General features: G+C 32.5%; 2 protein-coding genes across 2 annotated transcripts; both read left to right on the top strand.

Annotated features, from left to right (window-relative positions):
* The first annotated feature begins 1406 nt into the window (after positions 1-1406).
* On the top strand, positions 1407-3128 carry LOC107902687 (ATPase 11, plasma membrane-type). The gene is made up of 8 exons (XM_016828825.2): positions 1407-1461; positions 1514-1620; positions 1818-1916; positions 1999-2136; positions 2221-2471; positions 2601-2720; positions 2819-2938; positions 3038-3128. The coding sequence occupies exons 1-5, from the start codon at positions 1407-1409 to the stop codon at positions 2398-2400; spliced, it is 579 nt and encodes a 192-aa protein (XP_016684314.2). The 3' UTR covers positions 2401-2471; positions 2601-2720; positions 2819-2938; positions 3038-3128.
* On the top strand, positions 2619-3298 carry LOC107902688 (plasma membrane ATPase 2-like). Its single transcript, XM_016828826.2, has 3 exons — positions 2619-2720; positions 2819-2938; positions 3038-3298. Exons 1-3 carry the CDS (start codon positions 2619-2621, stop codon positions 3296-3298), a joined length of 483 nt encoding a protein of 160 aa, XP_016684315.2.
* The last annotated feature ends 13187 nt before the right edge of the window (positions 3299-16485 follow it).

Raw genomic sequence — 16485 nt, 5'->3', positions numbered from 1 at the left:
ATTATTTGATCAAAGAAAACAGTCATTTAACTATTACATAAAATAATGTAATTTTTTTAATGTATATAATTAAGATCCAAACATAAAACATGTTTTCATAACACTGCAGTAATTTGTTTGGTTGCAGCTTTAAGAAGATAATTTAGGATCAATTTAGTACACAAGACAACATCTATTGAATATTTATGCTTTTAAAAAGCTTAAATGCATCAATCAAGGCCAATCATATACTTGGACTAATTTTTTTATTAATTTTTAATTTTTAATTTTTAATTTTTAATTTTTAAAATTTTAAAATTTTAAAATTTTTATTTTTATTTTAAAATTTTTATTATTTTTCATATCATTTATAATTTTTTATGAACTTTAAAAGAGTTTTAGATTTTTTCAAATTATTTTAGAAATTTATACTTTTTTTAGGATGTTTTTGGTGAGGAATTTGTAGAAGGGGTTTTAATTTTATCAAAGTTTCCAAAATTTTAAAATTGAATTTACTTGCCTAGGTAAATATATTAGAGAATTTGTTAAATTTTTAGTTAATTTCAAGAAGGAATTTTAATAGCTTAAATTCTTTTTTTTCAGATTTCACCTAAATAGGTGGTTTTTTTAAATTTCTCTTAATTTTATTTAATTTAATACACATTATCCTACTATAAGATAAAAACTTAAGCTTCAAAAATCATTTTTATTTAATTATAATATATTTTTAAAATTTTATTTTATTAAACTATTTATAATTTTTTACAAATATAGTGATAGCCATATTGAATTTTTTTATATTATTTATTTTTAATATAATTATTATTCTTTTATAATTAGTTTTTAATTTTTATAATTTCGTTAACCTATTTTTTTCTGAATCAGTTGTTTATCCAAAAAAAGCAATTGCAAATCTTAGAGCATGTTTGGTTGGCACCCCTAATCAGTGGGCCCCACTTAATACTCCTTTAATCCATTGTTTGGTTCAGTGTATTGTTATTACAGGTCTAATCCATTACAGACCTAATCCCCAAAATCCACCGATTTCTATTCCGGATGAAAAGCTCTGTTTTGCTGCGTATTAAGTTCTCCCCATTTTTCTACCCTGTTTTACCCTCCTAATTGCTTCTTCTGATTTTTCTGATTCCATAACTTTTTCTTTCCTTTCTGCCGCCACATCTGCTTCTTCTTCATCACTCATTAGCAGACTGCTTCTTCTTCTTCATCCGCTCGACCCTGTTGCTGTTTCATGGTGGTAACCGCTTGATTCTCAACTTATTGGCTCTCCAACAATGGGAACAAAGACTCCAAACTTCGCCACTTTACCGGAAATGATATTCGGTGAAAGTTGTTTGATTCTCTTAAAGACGTCGCAAGCGGCAACGATATTCGTTTCAATGCATTAGATGCTTTTTCCGATTGGAAGCATGAAGGTTTGCCTCCTGTTGAAGTTCCTTCTGCTGCTCAATGGAAATTCAGAAGGTAAAAAAAATGTCGATTATTTTATTTAACGTTTTTGGTGATTTAAATTCAGTTTTACGATCATTTATTTTACTGAGAACATCCCGTGCAGGACTTACATCTGAAGATGCTGAAGTTCGAGTCCATATTTTTGGTCAGAATAAGCTCGAGGAGAAGCCCGTAAGCACCCGTAATTTCGGATATATATATATAGAGAGAGTTTCAAATTTTCAGTTAAATCATCATTATTTATCTGTAGTTCTAGTTATAAAATTGCAATAGAGTAAGACCTTGCAGCCTATTAGCTAAGCTAGCTGTAGTTTATCTGGTTTGGTTTGAAGCACTGTGACAATGCTAGCTTTTTTATCATACTCCAGGAAAACAAGTTTTTGAAGTTTCTAAGTTTTATGTGGAACCCATTATCATGGGTTATGGAAGCTGCAACAGTGATGGCCATTGTCCTTGCCAATGGTGGAGTAAGTTATATATCTTTCCCCATATACTTTTCAAAGCTTGAATGGTCACCCTGATAGCTTTCTGCGGTTTGTTTTGTTTCAGGGTGAGGGTCCTGACTGGCAGGACTTTGTAGGGATTATATGCCTTCTGATTATCAATTCAACAATCAGTTTCATTGAGGAAAACAATGCTGGAAATGCTGCAGCCGCACTCATGGCTCGTCTGGCTCCTAAAACAAAGGTCTGCAACTCTCTTCAAGTTTCTTTAATGCCTTTGCAAATACAATAATGTCTAAATTTTCATAATCATTTTTCTTTTATGCAGGTTCTCAGAGATGGTCAGTGGCAAGAGACAGATGCTGCTATTTTAGTACCAGGAGATATAATTAGCATAAAACTTGGAGATATCATCCCTGCAGATGCTCGCCTTCTTGAAGGCGATCCACTTAAAATTGATCAGGCAAGTGCTCTACTTGATAGTGATAAAAGTCAATTAAATAACTGAAGATATATCATGTAAAAATTCCTGTATTATCTGTTACTCTTGCAATCGGTTCTCATCAACTGTCTCAACAGGTACAACTCTTATTCAATGCACATCATTTTCCAGTAAAAATAAGCTAAAACATCCAAAACAGCACAATGACAAACTGAAATACTTATTCTACGTTGTTTACAAATCTATTGTTTGGTTTGTTTTTTTAGGGTGCCATTACTAAAAGGATGACTGCAATTGAAGAAATGGCTGGAATGGATGTTCTATGCAGTGACAAAACTGGAACTCTGACCTTGAATCGTCTAACCGTTGATCGGAACCTTGTTGAGGTACAATAGCTGGACTTCAAAAATTTGAAACTCCTAGTTCTTGCAATGACTCAATTTTCAGATAAAGGTTAAATAGCCATGTTCACCTTTTTCTTAAGGTTTTTAGCAAAAATATGGACAAAGACTTGGTTGTTCTGCTAGCAGCAAGAGCCTCCAGACTAGAAAATCAGGATGCTATTGATGCAGCCATCATTAACATGCTTGCAGACCCGAAGGAGGTAATACAACAACAAAAATGTTCAATTTCAAGGTTCTCTTTTTCATTTGATTCTTTTAGATGTTCATGTCAAATAATGAAAGAAACCTTGCATATTCAGGCTCGTGCAAACATCAAAGAGGTTCACTTTCTTCCATTCAACCCAGTCGAAAAACGTACCGCAATTACATACATTGACTCTGATGGTAATTGCAAAGGTTTATTTTTGTGTCCCAGGATATTTAGGATAGTGATTGATGATGATTTTGTTGTCATTTTAAATTGCAATCAGAACCCACGGGAAGAAATTTCAAAGGGGAGCTCAGTCCTCCATTGGGAGGATTGCACACTGCGGCTTGCTTATGCAAATCTATGTGGTTGACATTTTCTTAACCATCTCTTCATTTTTTCACTCTGTATCCTGAAAGAAATGCTAATTTCAGGTTCATCTGGTTGCTTGAAAAACTCTTAATACATAAGCCACTGCACTCTTTTTCTCTCCTGAATTGATTGAATCAATCTTTATCTACTGTAAGTATATAATCATTGACTTCCTCTCTGGTTTTTCGTGTTTGCCTATGCCACACTAGCATGTTCACTTTTATATGTGTTTACTTGGGAATATTATCTGTCATACTTGTTAATTTCCTTGTAAGTTAAAGTGACAAATCTTATTTCCTTGTTACTGCAACTTTAAAATGTACCATTTCAAGTAGCTACTCTCCCCTTCTCCTTTTGGTGTGATTAGGAGTCAGAAAGATTGTTTTTCCTGATTTATCAATGCATCATATAAATCCAAAATTGGCAGAGATTGCTTTTTCCCTTAACTTGTGGAATGGACACATGAAGTTGGAGGTTATTTTCAATGGTAACTTTGGACAGTATTCGTTTTCCTGCTAGATTGATGAGCTATTTTGTTTGAAGTGAAGAATTGGTTTCATGGAAGGCCAATTGGAGTTGAGAGCAGGGTGAAAGAGATATTGTATTGGCTTGAATTTCTTCTATTGAATTCTTACTTTATATTTTTAGTTGAAGTGAGATATTGAGGCAGTACTTCCATTTAATTCAGAATTGTTGTAAATTCAATCGAGTTGTTGATGATAATTCAATATGGTTATGTTTTTTTTTATTTTTAGAGTTCAATTCTATATGGTTATGTTTTTTTTTAGAGTTCAATTCTTACTCACTTATTAAATTTTATTAGTTATAATTATTTTAAATTTTATTAAATCATATATTTTAATTAAAATATATTTAATATTAATTATTTCAAATTATCTTTTATAGTATAATATATTATGATTTGAGTAAATTCATATAAGAATATTAATTATTAAGAATTTTATTAAATTATATATTTTAATTAAGATATATTTAATAATAATTATGTTAAATTATCTTTTATAGTATCATATATTATGATTTGAGTAAATTCATATAAGAATATTAATTATTAAGAATTTTATTAAATTATATATTTTAATTCTAATATATTTAATAATAATTATGTTAATTTATATTTTATAGTATCATATATTATTATTTGAGTAAATTCATATCAGAATATTAATTATTAAGAATTTTATTAAATTATATATTTTAATTAAAATATATTTAATAATAATTATATTTAAATATGATTAAATTATTTATTATTGATAATAATAATCTTATTAAAATTTAAATAACAATAACAATAATCATTTACCAAAACAAATTTATGCTAAGGGTATTCTAGTCATTTTAGTTTTTTCCATTATGCTATTACACCTCTATTCCATTCAACCAAACACAAGATTACTATTACGCCTCTATTCCATTACATTCAACCAAACAGTTGATTTGCTATTACACCTCTATTCCATTACACCTCTATTCCAATACATCTCTAATCCACTACAGCGAACCAAACGTGATCTTAATATTTTAAAAATCTCAAAAATTTTAAAATTCTCCTTCCAAAAACGCTTTTAAAGTTATTTTAAAATTTTTTAAAATTTTGAAAATATTTTGACTTAAATACTGAAATGCTCTCATAAAATAATTTTAAAAATTAAATTCAGCCCCAAATCCAAAACTACACTTATTTGACTTATAGTCATTTTCTATGTTAATTGCGACATAATTATTTAATGGACCATCAAGGGTTTGAATGGAGAAATCAATTTCAAAAGCTTAATTAATTGCGAAATTTCGATTAAGATATCAATTGAGTGCTATTTTGATTAGGCGCTTCTTTTTTTTTATTTTAAGATTTTTTTTTATCATTTAAGAAAAAGCTCATATAAAACATATTAAAATTTATAATATTTCATTTTTTTAAAAGGTGAGAAGCAATAAAACATGTTCTAGTATTTATATCATTAAAGTTATTTGTCCAAATCAAAAAGTTCGATTAAAATTTAGATGAGTTTTATAAGAAAATTTAACAAAAAAATAAGTTTTAATAAAAATAATTATACCAATATTTTAAATTATGGAAACCGCCTAAGCTTTAAAATTGAAGGCCCAAGCCTAAAAATTTATAATATTATATTTTTTGAGAATATTATTTTTAATGAATTATATTAATAAAGTAAAACTCGAACAACCAACACGATTAACGTGATTTGAACTCAAACATACCTAAGACGGTGAACACTCTTAACTCATCAGATCATCACATGAGTTTATAATATTTTATTTCTATATCATATAAAAATTAAATATATTCATATATTTTTTAACCATAAGTTTAGTATAAAAATGGAATGAAAGCATATATAAAAAAAAGGCAACACATTCCAGAGTGAGCAAATGGGGAGTGAAGTTCAATATTTCTCTTTATTTCTTGTTAAAGGGAGAAAAACATACATATTCTGTGAACATTTGGTTATCTGTTACATCTATTATTGCAAATTAGCAATCAATAGCTTGAGTTACACCCAAGAAAAACACTTCTCAATTTCGATTAAACGTTTTCGTAAGAAATTCATTCCAAATTCCCATGTAGCATGTTTTGATGAAATATTTGGAATCTTTTGAGTAAATATTTATTTTCCAGGGAGCAGGCGGCACATTGCAGTCGACGTGGGTCCTCTTTGCCTTCAATTATTGGTAATTAATGTTCAACTTTTTTGTTGATATTTGGTTTCTTTTCATACATCTAGCTAAGTTGTAGACTCCACCGACGTCGTTTATAATTTTCATGCCATGTTGATCGTGCACAAGCTTTCCACTTACTTGTCCACATTTTTCTCATTAGTTTAATACTAGGACAATTATTTTATTTTATGGATCGATTTTTGGCTATATCGGTGATGTATTCTTTTTAAACTTTTTTATTCTTTTAAACACATCGTGCACAAGCTAAAACTCAATTACTTCAAAAGTTTCAGCCTTCTAATCTTAAGGAAGTTAGCCACCCATTTCCTCTGGAAGGATACCACTATTCGTTCCTTGAAGCACTAAATCTTCTATTAAAAATGTGATTTTTTTTATCACCAAATTCTCACGTGGGTTCAACAACCCCATACCATGAATTAGAAAAGAATGACAAAATATGTCCCATCACAAACATTCTCGTCTTATCGTGGGCATATGCCCTATGCGTCCCACAATTATGGTTTGATAGCAAATTTGCCACGTTAATGCCATTTAACACGTGACCTCACCTATAAATAGTCTCCAACACAATGAATAAGAGATCGACTTTGATACGAACCGTCTCGGGAAGAGTCGAGTCGTATGTAGATTACCCGATCGTTTACGAGAAGTTACGTTAGGATTAGTTGAGTTATAGGTATAGTCGAGTAGAAAGAGGGGTACGAATGGAATGGTAGGAACGAAAGGGAAGGATCAAAAATGGTATGAACAAATTGGTCGGTTTAGGTTCGATTAGGTAAAGAAGAAAGAACGGGTTTGAACTACTAAAGGGACTTTCAAGAACCAATTACCGAAATGGTATCGACCCGTTGAGTTAGCCTTTTGAGTTCGGTTATAGGTTTGGTAAGGGAAACCTCGACCCACTATCTAACAAGATAGGAACCTCGGTATGTTGAACGCCACACTACGAATAGTGATAAGTTCGGGTACGACAAAGAACACGGTTGACACAACTAGAACGCTAGGAACGCCAAACGAATCTTTGAACGAAATATAAGAAAAGTTTGCCTCACGATTTTGGCAGCATAACATTAACAAAAGTTTCAAAAGTTCTTTACAAAGTAACACAAGCCACAAATAGTGAATGCAAGGGATAGCCAAATAGGCTTTTGAGGTAGCTAAATGGTTTCTGAAAATTCCAGAATTTTTTATGAAGCTTCCTTGAAGTTTCTTGTGCATGGAGAACGGTAAGGGGCAGCTTCTAGATGCCTTGATTCAATAGAAAAATTGAATGAATTGTTTGGGAGCTGAAATGCCATCAATAGGTTCGGCCAAATGCTTGAATTTGGAATTAATGCTGCTACTTGATTCAGCCGAATGTTCATGTGATTAAGGAGCTGTCTAGAGCACTTCAATAGTCTTAGAATGTGAACAAACCGATTTGAACAGCCACACATGTGTGAACAAACAAAACCGAACAGCCCTTGGTGTGAAAGGAATAATCGGGTGGGTGTGAACAGCCTTAATTTGTCTTAGGCAGCCAATCGGTCTTCTTGAAGAGTTGTAAGGTTTGGCTGAATGGTCACTTAGGGAACACCAAAGAGCAGCACACCAATTTTAAGTCATCCATGCACCTATGCCGTCCAAAGGGTAATGTACCTACAACATTTAATTCAGCAAAATAAATCCCTTTTAGACACATTAAATTTGGCAACATAGACAAATAAATCTTGCACCATAAATTAGGCTGGACATAATTAATCTTTGTAATAGTTAAGACATATTTAATTGGTTCTAATTAATTAAGTACTTAATTTAGAACATAATTAAAACATGTCCAGATTATGACAAATTAATTATTAAAACAAATAACTAATAAAACTAACAGCAACTTAAATGATTTATTCCAGCATAATAAATGCAATAATGAAATGAGCTGAAACGAGCTCGTTCAGCTAAGTTGAGTTGAAGTTGAGCTGATTTGAGCTGATTTGAGCTTGAAGAAGTATGCATGGTTTGCTTGGCTTGCTGGTCCAAGAGCTTTCAAGAAGTCCAGCAACGGTTTCACCCCAAACTCTATCAACTAAAGCTGTTGTTGCATCTTTGAATCTCTTTGCTCGAGCTCGGGTGATCGGTCCTACGGGCAGTTCGAGAGGATCTTCATTGGCAGCCGACAACTCAGGAGGGGTGGTTGTATCAGACTTTCTAGCACTCTTGCATAAACTCTACCATTTTAGTCTCAATTTTCACTGCCTAGCTTCCACTCTTGACACTCTCTGGCTTCTTTCCCATACAAGGTGAACTGATCTCTGTCAGCACCTCTAGTCTCTTTTCTGTATCTCCTCCTTATTGATCCTACACATCAACAATTGGTGCAGTGAGCGTGGACAACATGACTTCTCAGTTTCAAATCGATGCTCATGCCATCCTAGTCAACTTTGCCAATCCAATTAGCTTTTTTGCTCCGACCGACACTATCATCCCAGTTAATCTTGGATCTTCTTCTAGCTTGAATGTCACCCTAAATCCACCTTCTCAATTAATGAACCAACCCTTTTAGTATGCATCTATTCTTTTACCACTTCTTGTGCAGCTTATGAAAGCCCTCAATATCTCATTGAATTCTTGTCCAATTATCTCAACCCTACCAACTATATCCATTCTCCCTATAGTTTTAACCCAACCGGCCAGTGCAGAGGCTCATTTCTCCCCAGGTACATCTCCTAAAAGCCGTATGGAACAAGTGACTCTCTATTTGCAGCAGGCCATTCCCTACCTTATTGCAATACCATATCTATCAGTTGTCATTTTCATTCCATTAGACCAAGGCTCCTACCAATAGCATTCAAGGTCCAAACCCTATAATGTTGAAGCACAAGAAAAGCTGCGACACTTGAAAGAGTAGCTTTTTCAATAGGAGCATCATTTTAAGAAACAACAAGAACAACATCTCATTGACCAATGAAACGCTCAAAATGAACAACTAATAGTTGAATTACGAGCAGCTTGAGAGGTACCTAGGTAGGAAGATCCTATCCACCCAAATGATTAAGCTTAATTCATGGTCTGCAAAGATCATGAACGTCACAACTTGAATGATCCACCTAGAAACAATATCTAGTCGATATGCCTTAAAATACCTATGGCAATAATAATGTTTCTTTGGAGGAGCAACTCAGCTTTCAAATGAGATATTACAAGAATTGAAGGGAAAAAAAGCAAACAAATCTATTTGGAACCACTCTAATAAGCCGCTCCTGAAGTATTAGCCAATCATATTTCAGCTTCTTTCAGGTTCCTAAAATTCATGTACAATAAATCAAGAGATCCAAAAGACTACCTAGATAACTGCAACAACCATATGAATATTCTTGAAGCCTTCGATGCTATTAAATGTAGGATATTCTCCATGACTCTCTCTTTCAAACAGACCTACAGTGGTATTTATCATTACCTCGAGAATCTAATCATTCCTTCAAGCAATTAGCAAGGTAGTTCATGAGTCGCTTCTTAACTAAAAGGACACTCCAACAATCTTCGATTACTTGATGACTATCCACCTAGGAGTAAATGAATCCTTTTGAGATTATTTCTGTCATTTAATATGAGCACCATGATAATTGAAAGGGTTACGAATGAATGGGCTATCCAAACCTTAATTGCTAAGACCACCCATTAGAATCTGAGGTACATCATAATCGTGAAACCACAAAACAAGCTATCCACCCTATATGAAATGATGCACAAGTTTTCAAAAGGAAATGAAGTAGAAAAAGCTCGTACCAACTATTCTACAACCACCACTGATAACCCAATCCCCTGTGGCATTCTTTATGGTGTTTTCAAGGTTGTCAATAGCCAATGACCAATTATGGGGTAGATAGGGCCTTACACAATACAACCTTTCAAATTAAAGAGACTAGGTGTGGGTTAATAACGTATATGCCTCTAACTGTCCATGACCCATCCGAGGAGATAGGGGAGGCTAGGATCAAAGGCCCAACGCACCTATAATTAATAAAAAACATACCACAAACTTAACTTCTCCTCGACCTAAATATTTAACCAATTTGAATACCAAGGGATCATGGAAGCGACACTCCAACTACCACCCAACCAACACCATAACAACTCAAACCATCACTATAGATACCACAATGCCCCGGGCCACCATGTTGAACAATGTGCGCATCTGAAGAATGATATAAAATCAACAAACTGGAAAGGGAACTTAAATTAGTATCTAGCCTAAGAACATTATCAATTGAACAGATATCATAAAAAAGAAGCAAAGCCATCCAAACCACATCAAGACGATAAGGGCAAATAGCTTGTCAAGGGTATCATCGATGTTCTGATTAGAGGTAAACATGTAGATTGGGTAGCTTCTAACTTCAAGCAAAAGGCACATCTGAGGAGCATCATTTTTGTATCACTTATAGTGAAAAAAACCCAAGACCTCCTCGTTGCAACTTTAATTTTAGAGTCCAATGAACGAGATGTCATTGATGTCGAGTGAGATGGTCCTCTTATAGTTTCTGCTACCATTTCCTTATTCTAAGTAAAAATAACTTTGATAGATATAGGAAGTTTAGTGGACATTCTGACAGTAAAATCATTCCATCAAATGGGCCTAAAAAACTCACAGCTAAATCCAACAAGCTTAGTCTATAGGTTTTCCAACCAACCTATTATGGTTAAAGGGTCCATCGTCCTCTCGGTCATTCTAGGTGATGACAATCATACCATCAAGCAAAGTTCCTAATGGTTGACCATCCAATAGCCTACAACCCTATTTTTGGAAAGCTAATCATGAGAATGGTAAAAATGGCGGTGGCCACATTTTGTATGATAGTCAAATTCCCCACCTCACTTGGAAAATGGTATATGAACTCGGATCAGAAGACAATATGAAATATCATATTTTTTTCCTTATAGCTTATGTAAAAGAGCTCACCTTATTTGCCTTTCTCTTCGGCCTATTGTACATTTTCATTCTGCACTAGGAGTAAATGTTATGGAAAGGACCACATTAGATGAAACATCCCTAACCTGTATCCGTCGCCGGAATAGAGTTACGAGGCATTGCTAGTCATAATACAGCTCAACACAATTATATATTTTCTTTTCATTTATAATAAACATTAAAATCAAATAGCAATCATTCACTTAATACAAAGTAGTCAAATTTGCATATAAGAAACATTAAACCAAATAAAATCATACATGCTTTATTATTTATAATTCGTATACAAGTCATGCTTCAAAATTTGACCATTCCAACAACATCAATTTAATCATATATTCAATCCAATTAACATGACCCAAAGTCATATTACATGTACTTAACAAATATAACGTTCGAACCACTTGACTCTAATATTAATGGCACTTGTATACCTAAAACATATTCCAACATCTATCATTACATTTTAGTCATCAAATATATGTCAATATATCTATATCATTAGCAGAATATCAAACTTATCATTTCATAACTTCTGCGCAAGTGCATAATTAAAACCATCCGAACCATATTACACTAATTAATATACAATCACATATGAGACCTTAATAATATTACAACATGGCCAAACATAATATTTTATGCTCATAATACCCAAAAACAAAGTCATTTCTAAATACAATTACCAAATCATGGCTAACCCAATTCATTAACTAATTTACATATTATATATATGCATATCAGCTTAAGTTGTACTATTCCATATGGCTTAATAGACAAAATTATATAAGCACAAATAAGCATTACCAAATGACCAAATTTCAATTGTAAAAAAAATAGCTAATTTAAATACTATTCACTTGATTAATAATAGTCATTTCATAAGTACAAATGCCAAAATAAGACATGCTATTTTCACATATTATGCATCATACCAAAATGTCACACACAAAACCAATTTGTTTCTCATATATTTAGCTAGCATATTAACCTCAAAATTTATACCATTACCAACATTTAATATTAAGCTAAATATATATATCAATTCATAACCTAATGCAACATCTACATGTCACTTTGTAACTACACGTGTGATTAACAAAATTTACCTATAACACATTCATTGATTGTCATTTAACAACCGAACCTATAAAGCCAATATACAATCAATAAATAATCATCATTTTACCTCATTACCAAACCAAAATATATAATCATCCACCACCCGAATTATACTACATTTCATACTTCCAAAATGAACTAACCATAAAATCGAATTATACCTCATGCTTACCATTTATCAATTCACAATATAAATTCATTTTATGTAACCAACTAATACAATAAGACCGCACCCAAAAACACATCCATCAACCACATTAGTATCACTCAAACCGATTTCATAAAACCATACATCACGCAAGATACACCATGATACATACTTCCCAAAATGAGCTTATACCACGACCGAAAATACACAAACATGAACATCATTTCACGCCATTTTCGTATGGCTACATATATACAATTTCAAAACCAACCATATCAAAGACTAGCCTATACATTCCATATGTTATAAAATTCAAGCTTAATATTGACCGTTGAACCATTCGAAATCAATAAGGATACTCGAATAACTCAAAAAGCGTGTACAATGCCAATGTCTTAGACGTGGTCTTACATGTAATCAACTATTGATGCCACTGTCCTAGACAAGGTCTTACCCGTAAATCACAAATCGATGCCAATGTCCCAAACGAGGTCTTACACGAAATCAAAAATTGATGTCAACGTCCCAGACATGGTCTTACACGAAATCATATATCGGAATCCTATGTCATGACATATGTATCCTAACTATTCCTAAGGTTCGTAGTAATTCGATCAATTCAAGCTCGTATGTAATGCTCCCATGCTTAATTCAATTCAGCATATAAACATACATTTTTAATTATTAAATTTGACACTTATAATATATATACATTCAAATTTAACGACATTTATTTACTTATGAACTTACCTAAGATGAAGACGAACGAACCGGGACAACTATTCGACAACTTTAGATTTCCCCCGATCCAATTCTGATTTCCTCTTTTCTTGATCTAATTCAATATAAATTTAACTTGTTTATTCATAAATTCATTCAAATTCATCCAAAAACACATAAATGGGCAATTACACTTTTTCCTTAACATTTCACATTTTTTACAATTTAGTCTCTATTTCACAAAACACAAAATATTCAAAATTTCACCACACCCATGCTCGGCCGAATTTCACTAAGGCCCCTAACAGCCTATTTCTTTCATTTATTTTACATTTTTACCCCTCAATTTACAAAATTCACAATTTAATCCTAAATAGGCATTTCTACTAAAAATCACTTAATTAAACTTAACAATCTAACAACATATATTTATTTTTCATCATCAAACACAAAAATCATCAAGCTATCAACAATGGCAAATCTCAAATTCATCATCAAATTCAAAAATTCAAGCATGGGCTAGCTAAAACACGAAGCAACGATATCAAAAACGAAAAAATTATCAAAAATCGAGCTAAACACATGCCTAAATTGATGAACACAAGGGCCGAACCTAACTTTCTCTTTTCTTTCTTTTTCCTTTGAAATTTCGGCCAAAGATGAATGAAAGTGCATGGCCATTTGTTTTGTTTATTTTTTATTACATAATATTATACATTTACAAATTTAACCTTATTAATATAATGATAAAACCTATTAATATAAGCCCATTACAGTCCATGCATGTTTCCAAGGGTGAAATTACATCTTAAGGACTCCATATTATAAAAACAATAGCAATGTGGCACTTTAACAAATAGCAAGTCACTTATACATTTTACGCGATTAAGTCTTTTTTATTAAATCAAACACTCAACGATAAAATTAAATCACGAAAATTTCACACATATAAATTAACATGCTAGAGACACCAAAAATAATATTAAAATATTTTTTTGACTCGAATTTGTGGTCCCAAAACTACTGTTCCGAATAGGGTCTAAACTAGGCTATTACAACTGTAAAAAGCTTGAAAGAAAGACCAGATACCCACCTCTAAAAGAGAAAGCTAGAGGAAACCACAAAACCCATTCGACTGTATCAAAAAGACCCCGAGAAAACCACTAAGTTGCTTCCACCCTATCACTTGAGGAAAAAAAAGTAAGTTCTTTGTTAATAGAATTTTGAGATGTCTTCACGTGGACAGCTGCAGCATGCCTAAGATCTATTCGTCCGTTATTCAACATTCTTTGCGAGTAGATTCAGTGCTCACTCAGCTAATCAAAAGAAAAGAAAATTTTCTAATAAGAAGGTAACATCAACTAAGGAAAAAGTAAATAAGCTACTAGCAACGGATTTCATCCAATAAGTTACTTATCCTAAATAGGTCTTCAATGTGGTTATAGTACCCAAATCCAAAAACAGGTGGTGAATGTGTGTGGATTTTACAAACTTAAATAAAGCTTACCCTAAGAGTAGCTTGCTTGTGCCTTCTATCGATCAACTAGTAGACGCCTCGATAAGTCATCCATTTATGAGCTTAATGGATGCGTTACCAGATTATAATAAGATTTTCATGGCTGAAGAAGATCAGGAGAAGACAATATTTATCACTAAAAATGGTCTTTTTTGCCATAAATAGAGTAGCGCATCAATAATCTCTGATAGATGTTCATAGTTCTCCAAAAGTACAATATGTAACTCAATCTAAGCAAATGAACTTTTGGGGTTAGAGCCAACAAATTCTTAGATTCATGATTTTCAACAGAGGAATAAAAGTTAATCTAGAAAAGATAAAACCATTCTAGAGATGAACCCTCTATAGAAACATAAGGAAATTCAATAGTTGACCGGTCGTATTTTGACACTCAACTACTTCATCTTGGAGATGGCAAACAGATGATTCATGTTCTTCAAAGCTCTAAAAGTTACGTTTTAGTGGACCAAGAAGTGCCAACAGTCTTCTGATAATTAAACATTGCTTTGATAATGTGGGTATCATCTAATCTGTAATTTTGTAATGTTTAAGCAAAAGACCTAGAAGAATTTCTTCATCAGTTTGAACATATATGTAGTACTATATTCTATGTAGGAGTTTCAAATTAGGCAATACATCTATTACTAATTTCGTTTTATTCAGGAGGAAAAGTGAAAGAATGGCTAGATGTTGCTTTTGGATACTATTACCACTTAGGAAGAATTTCTCAAGTTATTATTTGGAGAAATATTCTAATGACGATTGAACTCACGACATCTAATAGATTATTTGAGTTCAAAAAAAATATACTAGAATGTTAGGTCAAGCTTAGGGCAGGTTCAATATCATACTCCAAGGATTAATTGGAATTGGTGTTGATATAGCTATACAACTTCATAATTTTTATGAAAGGCTAGATGTTTATAGTAAGGTTTAGTTTGATGTCATATCTAGAGGAACATCTAGACTAAGATTACTCAGATAATTATACTACTTGAAAACACTAGTAGTAATGGTATGGCTTGAAAGAATAGGCATATTAGTGCTTCGCAATAGGTAGGAAAAGCGATGTAAAAGGTTAATGCCAGGAGTATTGTTAGTGAATTGAATAAAAGTATAGTGTTGTATGAAACAATGAAGAATGATTTAGTAAAGGAACCGAATGAGCATGATATGAATCATTTCTCAAATTTAGAGAGCATGAAATCAGTTGGAAATGCATTTGGGTTTGAGCATAGTAATATTGCTTTCCTAGACGATGGTATGCATTGTTCAAAAGGTGTTGGTTTCGAAAGTAAGGATGACTCAAACATTATAGTTGAGTAAGCACATGTAATCCAATTGGATTGATGAAGACACTATAAAGAGCCGTTGGGACTATTGGAAGATACATCGAAGAAGATGATCCCGTTAGTTGTTAAGCCTCTGAGTCTGGAATTGAAACCTTTACCAGAAAATTTAAAATATGAGTATTTGGGAGCAAAAAATACCTTATCGATCATCACTTCAGAATGATAATCGACTTTGCTTAGTGTGTTGAAGAGCATAAGAAAGCCATTAGGTGGAATATTGCTAAGATCAAAGATATCAGTCCTATGTTATGCCTGTTGGAAAACCGAGTTTGGAAAACGCAGTGGAAAATAAATTTAGGAAAAAATCAGAGTTTAAAAAAATCCAAAATAAGAACTTAGTTGTGTTTTCTAAAGTAATAAATACTTAATCAAAATTGTACATTTTCGATTTGTCTAGGATGAACGCTTCGACCGAGTAGTCTTCTCCACTGTCCTTAAGCTCACGTCTGCTGAGTATGAGCTCGCTTCGAATAAAAAAAATTCACAAAAATACTAGTAAGATAATTTCGTAATTTCTCCAAACTTTTAGGCCATGTTGTAAATAAGAAAAATATTTCTAGAAATTTTCTGAAATAATTTCTTTAAAGAATTTTCTCTCTACAACTTTGTCTTGAATTCAAGTGTGTGTAAATAATGGCCCAAGTCTCTCTTTATATAGGGA

The sequence above is a fragment of the Gossypium hirsutum genome, chromosome A07 (genome assembly GCF_007990345.1).
Source record: "Gossypium hirsutum isolate 1008001.06 chromosome A07, Gossypium_hirsutum_v2.1, whole genome shotgun sequence".
NCBI classification, from domain to species: domain Eukaryota; kingdom Viridiplantae; phylum Streptophyta; class Magnoliopsida; order Malvales; family Malvaceae; genus Gossypium; species Gossypium hirsutum.
The sequence above is the reverse complement of the archived record's forward strand: the minus strand, read 5'-3'. Positions and strand labels throughout refer to the sequence as shown.

Bases quoted from the DNA above. Each gene is read 5' to 3' on its own strand.
- LOC107902687 (XM_016828825.2), top strand. From the start codon at position 1,407: ATGAAGGTTTGCCTCCTGTTGAAGTTCCTTCTGCTGCTCAATGGAAAT. The intron at 1,462-1,513 runs GTAAAAAAAATG...ATTTAAATTCAG, and splicing joins GCTCAATGGAAATTCAGAAG to TTTTACGATCATTTATTTTA. The intron at 2,137-2,220 runs GTCTGCAACTCT...TCTTTTATGCAG, and splicing joins GTCTGGCTCCTAAAACAAAG to GTTCTCAGAGATGGTCAGTG.
- LOC107902688 (XM_016828826.2), top strand. From the start codon at position 2,619: ATGACTGCAATTGAAGAAATGGCTGGAATGGATGTTCTATGCAGTGAC. The intron at 2,721-2,818 runs GTACAATAGCTG...CTTTTTCTTAAG, and splicing joins TTGATCGGAACCTTGTTGAG to GTTTTTAGCAAAAATATGGA. The intron at 2,939-3,037 runs GTAATACAACAA...TTGCATATTCAG, and splicing joins TGCTTGCAGACCCGAAGGAG to GCTCGTGCAAACATCAAAGA.